Source organism: Stegostoma tigrinum, chromosome 4 (genome assembly GCF_030684315.1).
Source record: "Stegostoma tigrinum isolate sSteTig4 chromosome 4, sSteTig4.hap1, whole genome shotgun sequence".
Classification (NCBI taxonomy): Eukaryota; Metazoa; Chordata; class Chondrichthyes; order Orectolobiformes; family Stegostomatidae; genus Stegostoma; species Stegostoma tigrinum.
Window position 1 is genome coordinate 48,599,097 of NC_081357.1, and position 17,827 is coordinate 48,616,923.

The following is a 17,827-nucleotide window of genomic DNA, read 5'->3' on the forward strand; positions in this document are numbered from 1 at the left end:
GTACTAGTGAATTCCTCAATTACAGTATTTTATAGAATCAGTTCTACAACACAGGAGGCGGCCGTTTGACCCATCACGTCTGTACCGGCTCCCGAAATAGCTACCTAGCTAGCCTCACTCGCTAGTCCCATTCCCCAGTCCACTTTCTGTAGCCCTCTAATGTTAATCACTTCCAAACATATATCCTCCTATGGAATTCAATTCTTTCCAGGCAGCATATTAGAAATCCTACCAACTGAGGAAATAAATTTGCCCTCATCTCACTCGTTCTAGTTTTCCAATCCTTCCAATCACTTGCCCATTTCATCTCCAAACCTTAATGCTGACATCTTGTGCATTCCCAATTTTAACAGTTCTATACTAGGGGGTAAGGTACATAATTCTTTGAAGTTTACGTCACATACAGGCAAGATGGTTAAAACGGACATTTGGCGTATTAGCGTTCACTGTTCAGTGCTTGGAGTACAGGAGTTGGGAAGAGGCAACTTTATAGAAGTTTATAAAATAATGAGAGGTTAAGATAGGGTTAACGGCTTTTGCCCTTTTCCTAGGATGGGGGATTTCAAGACTGGGGGCACATTTGTAAGATGAGAGGACAGAGACTTAAAACAGACCATGGCGGCATCCCCCCACCTCCAACCCACAGACGGTGGTTCATGTGTGGAATGAACTTCCAGAGGAAGTGGTAGGTGTGGGTACAATTACAATGCTTAAAAGGCATATCGATAAGCACATAAATAGGAAAGAACTAGAGGGATAAGGGCCAGGACCAGACCGGTGGGCATGTCTGGGTTGGGATTATGGTCAAAAATGGATTGGTTGGACCGAAGGGTTTGTTTCCATGCTGTATAACTGACTTTTCAACTTACCCCAAGAGATACTCTTAAATCTACTTGTTTGGTGAGGCTTTCAACCTTCTTTCTTTCTAAGGCACAATATGGCTCCCTGTCCAATTCTGGATGTGGATGCTTAAGATGCCCAAGTGGCTTTGTTTTAAAAAATAAAACCACTATCTAAATCCAAGCCATTGTTAGTTGCTCTTTTATATGAAATTCTATTAGTCAAGAATTACCTTTGTGTCTAATTTTGAACCCTTTACTAACAATCTCATTGGACTTACCTTACAAAAAATTTCCCTTTCTACATTGGAAAGTGAATTTCCAGAGACATTCCTTGATTATCATATTATATAATGATCCCCACCATGCTCTTCTAGTTTGTATGACTACTTCAAATTTGCCTGCCAAAAACTTTTCAGCTGAGATTTCCTACATCCATATCACTTTCCTCACCTTGCTCTTCTCTCATGCAGCTAGATCCACTTCCTTGTTTACAATTTACTTTATTAGCTTTTGCTTTCAGATTATTTTCATTCAAAAATAATATCCAACAGCCAGTGTTACTTCCCTCTTCTCCAAAAGGCCGCACCTGTTCACTAATTCATTACCCTCATTTCCTGCTAAAGTCCTGCAGCTTGTGTAGTGGTAGTGTCTCTACCTCTGGGCCAGAAGATGTGGAGCAAGTGGGACTTGAACCAACGTGTCAAATGTTGAAACAATCAACGAAAAATAACTGCAGCTGCAGTTCTCATCTCCTCCTAGTCATCTGTGACTGTTACAAGGACTGCCGATTCACCTCACCCAATACAGGAGACAGCAATACACATACATTTCCTCCACACAAAGGGAGCATATTTGCTGCTAATGTTGCAATTAATACACAGGGGCAGGGGGTGAAAGTGAGCAATTTGCCAATAATTCGCATTCTGGCTCAAATTACGAGCCTAACCTCCCCATTACTTCAAAAACTGCTTCTCACAACACACTAATCTCAGTTTGGCTTCTTCCACTATTTCCATCAAGCTCAATGGAAGCTACAGGACCAACATCTCACCCGTTCCCTCTGTTTTGATGCAAATACTGGCTTCAACAACTTCACATTAGAGCTTTCCTAGCATGGCCAACTTGCTTTGATGTACAGACCACTGGCATCTGGGGAGATGCAGGGTGAAATATTTTTCATTCACTTGCAGCACATGGACAGTGCTGGCAGGCCAGTATTTACTGCCCATCCCTAGTTACAAAAGGTGATGGTGAGTTGCCTTCTTGAGCCACAGCAATCCATGCACTGTAGGTTTGACCCACAATGCCATTAAGGACAGAATTCTAAGATTTTGACCCAGAGAGAGTGAAGGAACAGCAATGTATTTCCAAGTCGGGGTGCTGAGTGGCTTGCAGGGGAATTTGCAGGTGGTGGTATTCCCACATATCTGCGTCCCTCATCGTTATAGATCTAAGTGGTTGACTGTACAAAAGGTGTTGTTTGAGAATCTTTGGTGAATTTTTGCAGTGCTCCTTGTAGATAGTACATACTACTGTTACTGAGCATTGATGGAGTGAGTGGGTGGTTATGGTGCCAATCAACTGGGCTGCTTCGTCCTGGATGGTAGAGCTCAGTTATTGTCGGAGTTGCACCCTTCCATTCCTCAAGCAAGCAGTATTCCATTGCATACCTGACTTATACCTTGTAGATTGCAGACAAGTTTTGGTGAAATCAGGTGATGAGTGACTCGCTGCAGTACTCCAAACCTCTCCTCTTCTTGATGCTGTATTTATATGCCAAGTCCAGTTGTATTCTTGGTCAATGGTAACCTCCCAGGATGTAGTGGGGGAATCAGATTTAGTAACACCACTGAAGTCAAGGGGCAGTGGTTAGATTGTCTCTCACTGCAAGTGTCATGCCTGGCATTTGTATGCCACACAACACTTACCACTTGTCAGCTCAAGCCTAGATCTTGTGGCATGAGCATCAACTGCTTCAGTATCTCACATGGCACAATGTTCAATATCATTTGCAACATCATTGGTGAACATCCCCACTTCCACCCTTATAAATGGATGGAAGAACAATAAAAACAAACAGTTGAAGCTGGATGGACCCAGAACATTAGCCTGAAGACCACCTGAAGGGATATCCTAGAGTTGGCACTCAGTCATCTCAACAACCACAACCATTTTCTTATGTGCCAGGTATGACCCCAGCCAGAGAGTTTGGCCTGATACTTACTAATTCCAGTTTTGGTCAGACTCTCTGAATGCCACACACAGTTGAATATGGCTGTTAAGCCAAGGGCTGTCACACTCACTTCACCTCTGGAATTCAGTACTGTTATCCATGAACCATTGCCATTTCTGGATGTGGTGCAAATCAAGCAGGCTGCTTTGTCGTGGATGGTAAGAAGCTTGCTGAGTGTGTTGGAACAGCACCCATCTAGGCAAGTTGGGAGTACTATATCATACTCCTGGCTTGTAGATGGTGGACAGGCTTGGCAGTCAGGACGTGGAGGTACTCGCCATAGTATTCCTAGCCTTTGAAATGCTCTTATAGCTACTGGATTTATACAGTAAGTCGGGTTGAGTTTCTGGTCAGTGGTCTAGTCAATGAGATTAGGAGCCGAGTGGCCCTGGTGGGACACAAACTGGCAACGAACAGGTTATTGCTAAGTGGGTGCTGCTTGATAGCACTACTGTTGATACTTTCCAACATCTTCCTGATGATCAAGAGTAGGCTGACAGGGTGGTAACTGGCTGGATTTATCCTGCTGTGTCTACAGAACATATCTGGACAACTTGCCATATTGGTTGGGTAGATGCTAGTGCTGTAACTGTACTAGAAATGCTTGGCTAAGGGAGCAGCATGCTCTTGAGCACAAGTCTTCAGTACCATCGTTAGAATGTTGTCAGGGCCCACTGCCTTTTCAGTATCTGGTGCCTCCAGCTGTTTCTTGATATGTGGGGGGAATTGAATTAGCTGAAGATCAGCATCTGTGAAGCTGTAGAGTTCTGGAGGAGGCAGAGATAGATCATCCACTGAGCACCTCTGGCTGAAGACTGTTGCAAATGCTTCAGCCTTATCTTTGGCACTGATATAGTGGGTTTTTCCATCATTGAGGCTGGGGATATTTGTGGAGCTTTTTCCACAGTTGAGTTGTTGAATTGTCCAGCACCATTCATAACTGAATGTGGGAGGACTGCAGAGCTTAGATCTGATCCCTTGATTGTGGGATCACTTACCATGTATTGAACAAAGCTATCTGTGCCGTTTGGGACGCAAGTAAAACTCTTTGGTAGCTTGATCAGGTTGACACCACCTTTTTTAGGTCTACCTGGTGCTGCTCCTTAGCTTGCCCTTCTGCCCTTCCACTGAAGCAAGGTTGATCCCCCAGCTTGATGGTAATGGTTGAGCTGGGGATATGCTGTGCCATGTCATTGCAGATTGCGCTGGAGCACAATTCTGTTGCTGTTGATGGCCGAAAGCACCTCAATGGATGCCTTGAGTCTTGAGTTACTATATCTGTCCCAGTTAGCATGGTGATACTAACATGATGTAGAATATTTTCAATGTGACGGTGGGACTTCATCTCCACAAGGACTTTGTGATACTCACTCTTACTGATACTGTGATCTACAGCCAAATTGGTAAGCATGAGGTCAAGTATGCTCTTCTCTCGTTATTTTCTTCACTACCTGCTGCAGACCCAGTCTAGCAACTGCGACCTTTAGGACCTGACCTGGTCAATCAGTAGCACTGCTACTAAGCCACTTTTGATGACAGACATTGAAATCCTAAACCCAGCATATGTGATGTGCTGTTGCCATCCTCAGTGGAAGGTAGACTATACTTGGTAATCACTAGGATGTTTCTTTGCTCACATTTAACCTGAAACCATTAGACTTCATAAGTCTGGAGTCAAACACGGAGAAACCACTGCGTTGCCACCTCTGCTGGGTCTGCCTTGCAGGTTGGACAGCACATATTCAGGAATGACGATGGTGGTATTTGAGACATTGCAATGTCTGATTCAGTGAGTATGACTGTTAGGCTGTGGGTTGACCAGTCTGAGAGACAGCTCTAATTTTGGCACTAGCACTCAGATAGGAGGATGACATTGCAGGGTTGACAAGGCTATTTCTGCCATTGTCTCTTCCAGCACCTAAGTCAATGCCAGGTGGTGCATCCAGTTTCAACTTTTTGTTGAGGCTTCATGGTGATCAATACAACAGAATGTCTTGCTAGGCCATTTCAGAGGGTAGTTGAGAGTCAGTCAGCTACATTGTTGTGGGTTTGGAGTTATATATAAGCCAGACCAATGTGATCCTCAATATTAGCAGAGTTTCTGGATTAATGTTGGGTAATACCACTGGGCCATTGCCTCCCACACTGTCCCTCATGTTGCCATTTTCTGTGGAATCCTGTGTTTGAGGCACTTAATTGTTTGGCAGGTGGTGGGTGGACATATCAAGTTGTTTAGGAAGTTAGGGAGAATGAAATTTTTTTAGTGCTGATGCATCTATAACATTTCATTTTTTGCTTTATTGTGTGGTTAGCGAATGTGACTTTTTACTTGCAATTTTTCCTAAATTCTTGCAGCATGAGTCTTTTTACATCTTGCGTCTCTTCATCATTTATGTTTATATGATCACTGGTGAGATTTCACTTCATGCCAACATGTAAACAGGTTTGCTCCAGTTTGAGCCATTAATGTGACAGAAATCAACTTTTTTGGTATTTTTAAAACCAATTCGTCTCCCTTTGTTTCATTCAGAGGTGCTACGCTTTCCGTACTGAAGAAAGGTCCACAGCTAAAATATTCTTATCAGATGCCTCAAACATTTTATGTTAATTTCCTAAAGTTCAAGTCAACTATACCCACAAATACTTCAATTCTTGATATAAAAAAATCTGAGCAGCTGAAGGGCAGCTACAGCATTGGTGAAAGAAGGGATGTGCCAAAGCTTTTCACCTTGCATTCAAGACAGATTTTAAAGCAGACAGCAATTACTATTGCCAAACAATCAGCATCCCTTCTTGCCCAAGTGTGATTATTCAAGGCACTAGCACAGGGAGTGCATCTGGGAACAACTGTTCCTAAACTAAGAAGAGCACACTGCATAGATGTGTTCTTATCATTTGCAGGGCACTGAGCTCTGCGAACAAATGTTTAACTGGAAGCCACAAATGAGATATGCATTCACCACAGCATTGCCTCAACCAGAGTAGAATTAAAATGAAATTGAACAAAAAAAACTTGAGTTAATCGTTAACTGGAGGATTCTTCATGGCAACACCTCTGGCAGATTCCACCTGTCATCCAATCAGAACCTTTTCCCTCATGAAGTACAAATTGGTGGTCCCCTTTACAATATGACAGTTCGCATCTGTCCTGACGAGTACAACACGAGAAACATCAACGTCTCTTTTTTTTCCCAGCAATATTCAAGTACAAAGCTACCCAGAGACTAAAGATACCTAATAGCTGCTTATACATGAATGCAACAAGTAGAGAGAGTTTGGGGTGGCAGTTGGACAATTTCCATTTTAAATACACAGCATAGAAATCATTAGGTACAGAACTATTGCTAGCGGCAAAAGTGCCCAAAGAACTTTAGCATTTTTTTAGCCACGTTCTAGCTTCCACCAACATAGCTGCAATTTATTTGAAGTTACAGCATAACTAAATTGTTCTGTGGATCTAAACTCTTGGGGAATTAGACAAGATTCGCCAGACTCATTTTTTATTGACTTTTAAGCCCAATCTCAAAAAGTGAGAGCTCAGAGATTAACTACGTTGCCCCAAACACGAGACTTAGTTTAAAACTATTTTGTTCAATGGAGACTGTCACTATCTGCAAAGCGTGTGCTCAGAAAGAAGAGGATGACTCACCAGATAACAGATCAGCAGTAAGACTATTTTCAGGCAAAGGAGAAGCCCCACGAGAAGGGGTTGAAAAAGCATCTTTGGAAAGTGAAAGCAAATAAGTATCAACAATTAACAGATCAATTAGTCCCTTCTACAAAAAAGGTGTTATATACAATTTTAAATTTAAAATGGATTACAAAAGATTATACGAAATGCACGTAGATTTCTCAGTGTCAGATGGGAACCGAAGATTTTCCTATTTTGTACCTGATGCAAACAGGTCTACACTAGGAGCTGTTTCTGGTTTGGGAGTTGTAGATGCATTTGGTTCAGGTACTGAATCAAACAAATCTAAGAGCAAAAATAACATATATTAATTTTCCTTTCTCACATGAAATCTCCATGATAAAAGAAGCTTGCATACATTTAAAAGACACTTATCAAATATAATCTGTTAACACAAGCTAATCTCCAACCAGGAGATACTTAAAACATCCTTGGTGCAAATGTGCATAAGTTTACAAGGCATTAAAACTTAAATTTGCTGCATTATCACCATCTTAGATCAGAAATACCAAGATAAAGAATAAAATTACCACCAAAAATATCAAGAACAGGTGCAGTGGTGGTGACAGGAGTATCAGCAGTTGTAGTGGTAGGAGGAGCAGTAGTAGGAGGAGTAGTAGTAGCAGTCGCAGTAATAGTAGTAGCAGTCGCAGTAGCAGTAACAGTAACAGTCTCAGTCGTAGTCACACTAGTTGTTGTGCTGGTAATGGCACTGGTAGTTGTACTGGTAGTTGCACTGGTGGTTGCACTGGTAGTGGGGGTAGTTGCAGGAACGCTGGCCTCAGCGGGCTTCATAGCAAAAAGGTCCAGTTCAGCAGCAGCCTCTGCACTACCTTCAGATGGTGCAAAAGGGTCTTTGGAAATGGATAGAGGTGGGAAGAAAGAGGATCAGAGGATGGAAAGTAAAAGGTTTACACAATCAAGAAACTAGGATTAACATCTACACAGCAGTACAGTGATTTATTTCTCTGTAAAGTAGTAAATTACACTTCATTAACCCTGCCACGTACATGTGTAAAAAGTTTGAAAAGTTCCATTTATACAAGTAAAAAAAGACAGTCTTGCACTCACTAAGATATTTTACTAGAATACAAATCCAAGGGTAAGAATAACTTTTACTGCATAAGGAGAGACTGCTTGTTGGTTGGCAAGTGGGCTCTGCTTGGGAAGAGGAGCACTATGTACACACCTCTTCATGTTGACTGGCAGACTAACTTTGTTAAAGCTTAAATCACAGGTTGACTAAGAGGCTGATCAAACACAGTAAGTCAGCTTGCACACTTGCTTCATAGTTATATCTCTACCAAGCAATCACCATTTTATCCTCATGCGCAAAACATTAGTTTTCCCATTTAATGTGTTCTTGCAAAATAGCCTGACGAGTGCAAGACAAAAAGCTTAAACAAAATGTTTTTATTTAAATAACACTGAAATTCTGTTCTTACAAATGACTATTTGTACAGGGGTTAATTTATATTAATAAGCAAATAACATTCTATACATTCTTCGCACAGAGAACCAAAATTATCACAAAATAATAGCAACACCTCACGAAATCAGGAAATTGTACCGATTAGAGAATTATGAATAGGATGCTCTATGATTTTAAAAACATGTCAAAACCATTCCTTGTTTAAATAATTATTTTGCGAGTGTTTTAGATTAAAATCTAAGTTTTGCCCTTTAAAGAATGCTGATGACATCAGTTTAAGTGAAGGTTTTATGCTTGATATGAAGAATAATGGGGCTGCTTTAGTAACAAAGCATAAAGAATATTTAGCTGAATCAGAGCCCATAATTGATCCCGAGCTGAAGTTTAGACCTCAAATGGAGGCTCTGAAATGAAGACAAATTTTCAACTTTCAGCTAAAAGTCACCACAAATTAGTTAGAAGTACATATTGCAGATGGGAAGTCTTCAGATTTGGTCTTCCCAATTCGGCAGTATGCAAGCCAAATAAATGCTCTATAGTCATTCACTAATATAAATATGACAGAAAACTGGCTGACTTCCATACTAGTTCATGAAGGTATGTGAGGCATTGTGGACAGGAAAAGGACAGTGAGCCAACACATGGGTGATGAGTGAGGACAGTGCCATCTGTATAAATAAAACAGGCTTCTGAGCAAGTAAACACTTCTACAGGAAAGCAGGTTATCTAGAAAAGCTGCATTTTCAAAAAGCTGAAATAAACAGTGAAACCTACTGGGTGGGAATAGAAGGGAAGAGCTGGGTAGCAGTTGGATAGAGATTGAGGGGCCAGGAGGATAATACTCCTGCTCTCAAAAAGCTTTTTTTTAAATATTAAAAAAGCTGACAATTTCCAAAAGGGTGACTGTGTACTCTTTTTAGGAATCTTTGGTTAGGTCCTGAATAAAACTACAGATGATACTCGCTTGCATGTTCAAATTGCACTTGGTCCTGAGACCACTTAAACAGCTTGGTCATTTCTGAGCAGGTGGTCTGGGTACATATTGAAAGGCCTACCTAAGATTCATAAACGGCACACAAAGGGGTGTCCACCCTATTTTCTGCAACTAGTCATCCAATTTACATGCAAGAAATAGTTGGCTAGTAGTTGCCAACTACTATTCATACCTTCTTGATCACTTAAACTGTTCCTTACAATTCAAGTCTCATCTATCACAAATCCAGTTAAATCCCATCCTATTAAATGGCTTTTAACACCTTGAAATTTCGTTATTCTAACTGCTCCTTTGCTAACCTGCCCTTCCCCAGAAATTCAACTTGCTTCGCACAACCCTGTTCGACCATCAATCTTGTCCAAGATTGGCTACTCAGTTCCAATTCTTCATGTTTTTCCTGGCCTCTTATCATTCTCTCTGTAATCTTCAGTCTTTTGTAGAAACAAAAACTGATATGGGAACCACCGGCTAGGCCAGTATTAACAACCCATTTCTCACTGCCCAGAGTGGAGTTAAGAGCCAAACATATTGCTATATGTCCAGTTTAAGTAGGTTAGACAAAGCATTAACGGCAGATTTTCTTCCCTTAATGACATTCATGAACCAGCTAGGATATCAACCATCAACAGTGGTTACAAGATTAATAGGTTAGCTTCTAATGCAAGATTTATTTTATTGGATTCAAATTTCACCATCAGCATGGTAGGATTCAAATTCATACTCCAGTACAAACGTGGAGTTTTGGATTATTAATCCAGTGACATTACACTACACTGTCATCTCTCTCTATTGCCATATTTCTCTGAACAGCCTTGACATCTTCTGCAGCCTTGCATCCTCTCATTGCCACAGACCCTATTGCTAATTTTAGCCTTTCCCAATATATTGTGTTGCTAAACTCCTGTACCATTAAAACCTGCATTTACATTACACAACTCTGACCATTGCATCCCAAAGCAGTTTACCGTCCCTGCTTTACGTTCAATTGCTTTCTAATCCATGGGAACCAAAATATGCCATGTAACAAGGGATAAACTCCCCAGTTCTTTTGATAGGGCCTCATCAGCTTGTATAGCTACTAAAGTATGAAACAAGGCTTCAGTTTGCATGATTCATTAAAAAAACCACCAAGGCAGCAGTCTCAATGCATCACAACAATATCAGCATAAATTTGTGATCAAATCAAAGATGGGCTATGAACTCATAACTATTTGCTTTATGGGTAAATGCAATTAGCTGAAGTAAGGAAAGCTTCTTTTCAACCTTCAAATTCCCCTTTTCACATTACAATTTTCATTGCCAGGACACTGAAATTTATATTGAAATGGGGGTAACTGGGATGCACTGTAGGAGGAGGAGGGAGGGACGACCCAGAATTTCCAGGAGAGCAGAGATTCCTCCATAACAGGCCCTCTGTAATTCTCTTTTCTCCATTTCCTGCCTAGCAGCCAAATTGGAAAAACTAGGAAGCTAGAGGCAGGAGACTGCTGCTGGTACTAGTAATGCTGGTGTTCCAACAGTTAAGAAAGACTGGGTTTGCTGGAGTGTAGCAGTGAGGTAGAGAGGGTTAGGAAGTGGATAATCTGGATGGACCAGTGATTAATGAAGTCAACCTCTGCCTCGGAGTCAGCTCCGTATTTGGAACTGGGGGCGGGATGTCAGTCATGGTGGGGCGGGGAGAAGATGCAACTAACAGCTGGGAGGTCTAGAAGGACCAATAACCAGATTTCTGCAAGAGATCAGGTAAGACTAGTCCTTATTCTCTTTGCTCACAAGGAGTTTTCCAACTACTGACCTGCTGGACACAACTGCTGTCTCCTCCATTCCACTACTACTTGGAAACTCAACCAGCAACCGCATTTAAACACACACACACAATTTAGACTAGTGGAGTTCCTGCAGAAGCAGCGTTGCAAACCACTCAACCAATTCCCCCGGGTTTCTACCAATCTTATGATTAAAATTAATGGGGTCCATATGCGGTAGAGATGAAACAGCGTGCTCATACTTGAGATTTAACGACATTGATAGAAATGCTGTGCAGACCGAAATTATGCCACCAGTTACTGTTTTAGACATGTAGATTGTAGCGGCAACAGAAAAATATGTCACTCTGATTGCACTGCACTGGTCTTGGATGCATGATAGGATATTGCCTGCAAAGAGTAAATTCATTGCAGAGGGAAAATAGTGGGGAAGAGACAATGAGGAAGGGAAGCTCACAGAAAGGAAACTCACAGAAAGCAGTTCAGGAGTCAGTACAGAATCGGGCACTCAAATATTAGCTTTCAGACCAATATGAAACAAAGTAAAATAGTGTTACAAATTTATGGGATAATAGGAACATGGTAGGGGCTACTGACAACACACAAGGATATTTAGTTCTGTTTTTAAGGACAAAAAAGCTCCCATACAATTTATAAAACACTGGATTATTTTTTTCTCTATACAAAAAGCAAAGTAGATAATAGTTTATGCGGTGAAAAAAAAACTTGATAAAAATCAGAAAACTCAGGTTATCTTGAGAAATTCCACACCAATAATGAATAACCAAAAATGTTATTTCAATGGCAACTACAAGTAAACTAATGATATAAGACCCACCAGTTCCAGCACATGCATCAAGCGCTGCTGCTGCAGGGGCTGCTGCTGCTCCTGCCCCTTCAGATGTTGTTGATTCTTCAGTAGGCGAAGCTGCAAATGCATCTAAGATGCATTACCAACACCATTCACAACAGAAAATGGGAGAGAAAAGCAAAAAGGAGACAGGGATATATAGAGCAAGAAACAAGTCACAAGTCTGTAAGCTAAAGGCAAATAAATGCCCCCATTTACAGTTTACAAATTCCCCAAAATTCAAGACAAAAATGTTGGAATTTTAGCCATGCAAGAAATCACTTAAGGGTGGATGGTTGAGGGCTTTGGGGGTGGGGATTGAAGAATAGGATGAGGGAAGAGTTCAGCTATTTCCCATTAGACGGCAAAGATAAACACAAACTAAAAATGTGAAACAGCATGTCAACTCGCCCGGAAGTGTGCATTATTTTGTATTCACATTTGATGATGCATTCACATTTTAAAGCATCATATTTTACCATTTTTATGGTAATTTACTGTGCACTTTTATAACAAACAATTTGCAGGCCTATCATTTTAACAAATTGCAACAAAATAGATAAAGAATTTATACACTACCAGGACATCAATCGGCACTTTGTAATAATCAGGATAAAATTATGTTCTCCAAAGCAACTGGTATAGTTCTGTTCTCACCACATCCTCTGCTTGAATTCAGAGCACCATTTTCAACCTCAGTTACATCCTTTAAGGCTCAAACACTTGTTGCTCCTCTTACACGCCTAACCTCAAACTGAAACATAAGAATTGAAGCTAGAATGATAGTACAACATTACTCGTTGGTCACAGCATCAAGTGGGACTGTTTTGAGGTGAATAAACTGAGACAATCCTAATCAAAGTCACAAATAACATCCCAAGCAATTGTGGATGTGATAAACATTGATCTCTCTTCACTTGTTACTACATTTCAATGCATCTGATCATACTATCTTCCTCCATTGCTTCAGCTTCTATCATCCAACTGGATGCAACTGCTATCACCTAGTTCCATTTCTATCTGCTCATTGTAAAGGCAACTTCCTAAATTCTCCCTTTGGTCCCCACAGTTCTTATTCTTAAGCCACCCCTTGGCATCTAAGAAGAAGGGTACATACATTACTTTTGGAATTTGGATTTCAAAATGGAGGTCGATGGGTGGATTATTTCTGTATAAAGGCTTTCCTCGTTTTAAAAATAGGTTAGAATCTTACAGGAAGAGAGAGTGATCTAAATCTCACGGTCTGTCAGACAACAGACCCTGTGACATTAACGAAAAGAAGCTTAAGCCGCTGGATTTACAACAGGCTAGTAAACATTTTTGAAAAATGTCATTGATGGCATGTTGGCTTCAGTGCTGGGTCAACACTTGACGTGGTGGTGTGGTGAGCTGCCTTCACTAACCACAAGTCCAGGCACTGCAGGCACATCCTGCTGGGAAGTGAGATCCAGGATTTTAATTCAACAACAAGGGAAAGATCTCACTCTAAGTCACGATGGTGCAAGTGACTTGGAGGAACCTGCAGTGGTGTTCCCATAGTTGGAGAATGTTGGTAAAGATTGAAAACCCTTGCTTGAATGCATTGTAAAAGATCATTATAACTACGTTCTATATTTAAATAGTTTACTTTTTTAAAAAAAATCTGAGATAAACTGGTTTTGTTAAAGAAAATCTGCAGCCTTGTGTGAATATCAACTGTTAACTAACTAAACAAAACAAAAAACAAATAAATCTAACAAAGATAGTAGGAAATGATTTTCAGAAGAAGAGTCCAGACGCGAAATGTCAGCTTTCTTTGTCCTCTGATGCTGCCTAGCCTGCTGTGTTCATCCAGCTCTACACCTCGTTATCTTATGAATCTATCAAGCCAGGTTTCATTCTGGGACTCAACTTGCCCATTAGTACCATCAGCTGTAACACAACAATACCCAAAAATACAAAACATAGGTTTCCATATGAACAGAGATTCTGTAGCTTTCTAACACACCTCCATTTGGTCATCAGATATCAAATACTGAATGTTAAGATATTTTCTCCAATTATATACTAGAGAAAATCACAATTCATAGACTTCAATATCCATCACAGAACCCCTCAGCCCTTGGCCAAAGACTGTTTGCTTTTACAAAATTTGCCCTCTCGTTCTAGACTCCATGAGGGAAAATGTCCTCCCAATATTAATCCTGCCATACATCTTCAGCATCTAAATTGGAATCCTTTACTATCTTCTACTTTCAAATAAAAATCTCTCATTCTTTTAAATTCCAATGAGCATTCATCAGCCTGGTCAAAAGTTCCAGAAAAGATAACCTCTTCATCCCAGGAATTAGTCTTGTGGAACTTCTCAACTGCTTTCAATGAATGAATGTATCATTCCCTATTTTGGTAAGGTGGCCAAAGCTGCACACAATGTTCTAAACACTCAATTCCTACTCCCCCTTCAGAAGTTTATTCATCTTAAATTGACCGTCTTCTTATTCCTGTATCCGACAGATCACTTTGTGATGTTGAATTTCATCCATTATGTTATACTGCCATACCGTCAGCAATAATTGATGCAGCTGGCGTTCCAAGATAGCTCTGCTCAACAAATTCCATTCAGCCAACACTATGTAAAGTTAGTTGTTAATCCACCAGGAGTCTCCTCTATCTTAGTCTTCAAAATAAACAAGGCTTTTTTTAAAAAAACATGTCACCAAGTTGGTTCTACTGCTTTTGCTGCATCCTTCCCTTAATCTAAGTTTTTTCTCCAACATCCACAGTGCTGAACTCTCACCTTTCACTCTACCTTCATATACTTGTTATAAGCTCAGCTTATCCACGAGATTCATCTTTCACAACCTCATTCCAACAAACGTATTGCCTTCCCGGATTTCATGTTGGCGATATCATAAAGGGTTCTGTCTTCTCTAGTACTGTTGTCCTTCTCTTCAACCTTGTTCTCTCTCGATCACATTGTCCAATTAAACTACTACCGTAATCACCAAGCATTTTCCTTTTCAAAATTCAGTTTCAAAATTTTCATTTTTCTCAAATTCATGCCCAAATCACACTAATTCCTCCCCTCCCACTGTCAAAACTATTTGCACTTCTGTAACTTTGCTTCCATGTACACATTATCCCATCATGGCTGAAGCTCTCATTCACACTTTTAAAAAGAAAATCAGAACTTACTTCTCCAACGTTCTTCACATTTTCCACACTCAATAAAAGCGAGGTCATTCACACTTTCCATAGCCTGATGTTCAGCAACTTCTTCATCCATGACATTCTCAATTTTAAAAGTTCTATTCCTCATGCTCAAATCCATCAAAAAAAGGTGTCATCACTTGTGTCATTTCAAATTCTATAGTCCTGCGAACTGTACACCTTCCATTCCACCCTCTTGCACAGCCTAGCAACCCTCATCTCAACGATTGTTACGCTTTCAGAGTGAAGACTCCAAGCTCTAAACATCTCTATTTCTTCATACTGTTTTTCACCACACTTTTGGTTACTTATTCTAATGTCTCTTTTCTCAGGTCAATTCTTAACTGATGAAGTAGCTTGAGACATTTGGCTACATTTTTAAAAAATGCTATTCAAATACAGTGCTGCTATTGCTAATTTATAGTAGTGGACGCAAACTGTATAGTGTTTGCAATATACAGGCCAACGTAGTGAAGGGCAGCAATTTTATACTCATGTTGGAATGGTAACAGTTAACACATCATTAATTTTACAGATAGATCAGTATGATAACATCAACAAGTGTCTAGATTTTACCATTTAACAAGCTTCAATTCAACTTCTCACTTAGAAGTAACGATAGGACATTACATAGCTTTCAGTCAACAAAACACAATTGGTTGGTTTTAGACCAGAATTGGAAAGGAACTGCTTAAAAATAAAACGACTTACTATATATTACTTAAGACAGAATGTCCTGCATTATATTACTTTATATTATGATCGTTAAACAACCACAAGACATATTTATATCATTATTTTGTTGCGTGATTTGTTCCAACTACAAGCACTAGATTTGATTATTTCTTGTGTATCAGCAACGTTAGTACATGAACTTGTAAAAGCTATGGTCAGGTTAAGATTTCCAAGATGCTTATCTGATACAGGAATGGAATAAAAAATATTTAGTGAAAATACAACTGAAGTCAAACATTTGAACCTAGTTTTATAGAGGGAGTACAGCAAAATTTTACCAAATTGATTCCTGAGATGACTGACATGTGTAGCGATTGCATTCTTTGGAACTGAACTCATTAGAATTTAAAAAAATATGAGGCGGCAATCTCATAGAAACTTATGAAATTCTAACAGAACTAAGTAGTATAGTTGTAGGAAGGATGTTCCCAACGAGAAGTAGTGGTGGCTGAAAGAAGGAGAAATTTCTTCACCCAGAGAGAGTGTTGAGCCTGTGCAATTCATTACCACAGAGAGTAGTTGATGCCAAAACATTGCATATTTTCAAAATGGAGGTAGGGAAAGCTCTTGCAGTTAACGGGATATTACAAAGAAAAAAGGGCAAGATTAGGGCATTGAGCTCAGTGATCAGCCATGAGCATAATGAATGACAGAGCAGGCTTAAGGGTTTGAATGGCCTAATGTAGCAACGTTTCTACATGTGACAAAATGTTATACACCCTGATACTTCAGATCAATATCATCTCGGGAGACTGAAAAGGACCAATAGCATGGAATCTAGAAAAACAAGTGTACCAGAGATCCTACAGTATTTAATTGCAGGATTTATGGAATCCCAAATCTGTTGGCAAGCCACAACCAGCCAGTGTTAGGAATGGGCTGGGCAGGTAGGTCCTCAGCACAAGGTCACTGTCGGGAAGCAAAGACCTAGGAAGATTGGACCTTTATCTGGATAACTCAGGGGATAAGAGGCAGGGGAAATCAGAGGTCAGAGGGTGATCAATATTCAAATATAGAGCAATAAGAAATTGGATGGCTTTCAGAGGCATTCATGGAAGCTGGAATCATTAGGCAGATAGATGGATCAGAGGAAAGTCACTTATTTCTTGGATTTGAGAGTCCGGCCTCCTGTGTAACTGTTAGATTCCCAAGGAAACAAAAACTCAGCCAGTCAGAATTATGTTGCAATGAGTAGTTCCATGAGTATGCTGCCTCATTAGAATACTTGAAATGCTAACCTGCCTCCCGTGAGGATATCGTTTGCCTGATCATATCCTAACCCCAGTAAAGTCAGAGGTAGTGTGGATTCGTGATTCAAATTTTTTACGTGTTTTAACATAGCCATTTTGAGGATCTAGCATTCCCCCTATAAACTGCTTCTCTCTCAACATGCTACCCGACAGATTTTTTTTGTTTGCTAGGTTTCATTGATCCACAGTAGTAGCCTTTAAAAAATAGTAAAATCCTAATAAGCCAGTTAATACATTTACAAACTCCCTCAAATGTAATCTCAACAAAATTGATGTTCTCCTTTATGCCAAGGTCCGTGTTCAAACATACTTCTGTTCAATGGGTAACATTTGCCCTGCCGCTCTAAAAGAGTGTTAATGACCATGAGATTGGACTTCCTCACTTCAGCACAATACCCACCTTGAGCGTGACATCCAATCAAATTGGAACACTGTTGTCCTAGCAATACCAGTAGCAGCAGTGGCCAGAAATTGGACTGCAGCAGCCTGTAACTTGAAGTCCCTAAATCCAGACGCAATCTGGGGGAAGGGGTGGCACAGACCGGTGGGGGTCTCTATGAAAAGGCCAAGTGGTAGGAAGCACCTGTCGAGTTAGTCATATTGGGATGGGGGAGGAGAGGCGATTTGGACTAAGGCAGCCTCACTTGCCTTCCCAACGAAGGCTAACAGGAGGCTTCAACATTCTCAAACTTATGAATATCAAAAATGGAGGTCAAGTGGAAAATGGCCCTCTCAGTAGCCAATAACTGGGAGGGAAGCATGAAGGCTTTGGGGAAATTTTACAGGCCCCTAGCAACCATACCACCTCCCCAATTGCTGTAAACCCACTGACAAGAGGATGTAAT

The 17,827-nt window shown here is 40.4% G+C and overlaps 1 protein-coding gene across 24 annotated transcripts in view; it reads right to left on the reverse strand.

Annotated features, from left to right (window-relative positions):
- Positions 1 to 17,827, reverse strand: part of snap91a (synaptosome associated protein 91a) — a 239,065-nt gene that overhangs the window by 55,405 nt on the left and 165,833 nt on the right. For 19 of the 24 annotated variants that reach the window (XM_059645336.1, XM_059645338.1, XM_059645333.1 and 16 more), the window contains 4 exons: positions 11,797 to 11,898; positions 7,297 to 7,620; positions 6,968 to 7,051; positions 6,725 to 6,796 (listed from right to left, as the gene is read on the reverse strand). The exons of 2 other annotated variants lie outside the window; for them this stretch is intronic. In XM_059645336.1, coding sequence (XP_059501319.1) covers positions 6,725 to 6,796; positions 6,968 to 7,051; positions 7,297 to 7,620; positions 11,797 to 11,898 — 582 coding nt within the window. The remainder of the gene's footprint in view (positions 1 to 6,724; positions 6,797 to 6,967; positions 7,052 to 7,296; positions 7,621 to 11,796; positions 11,899 to 17,827) is intronic. 3 more of the 24 variants (XM_059645328.1, XM_059645329.1, XM_059645335.1) reach the window with 3 other exon arrangements.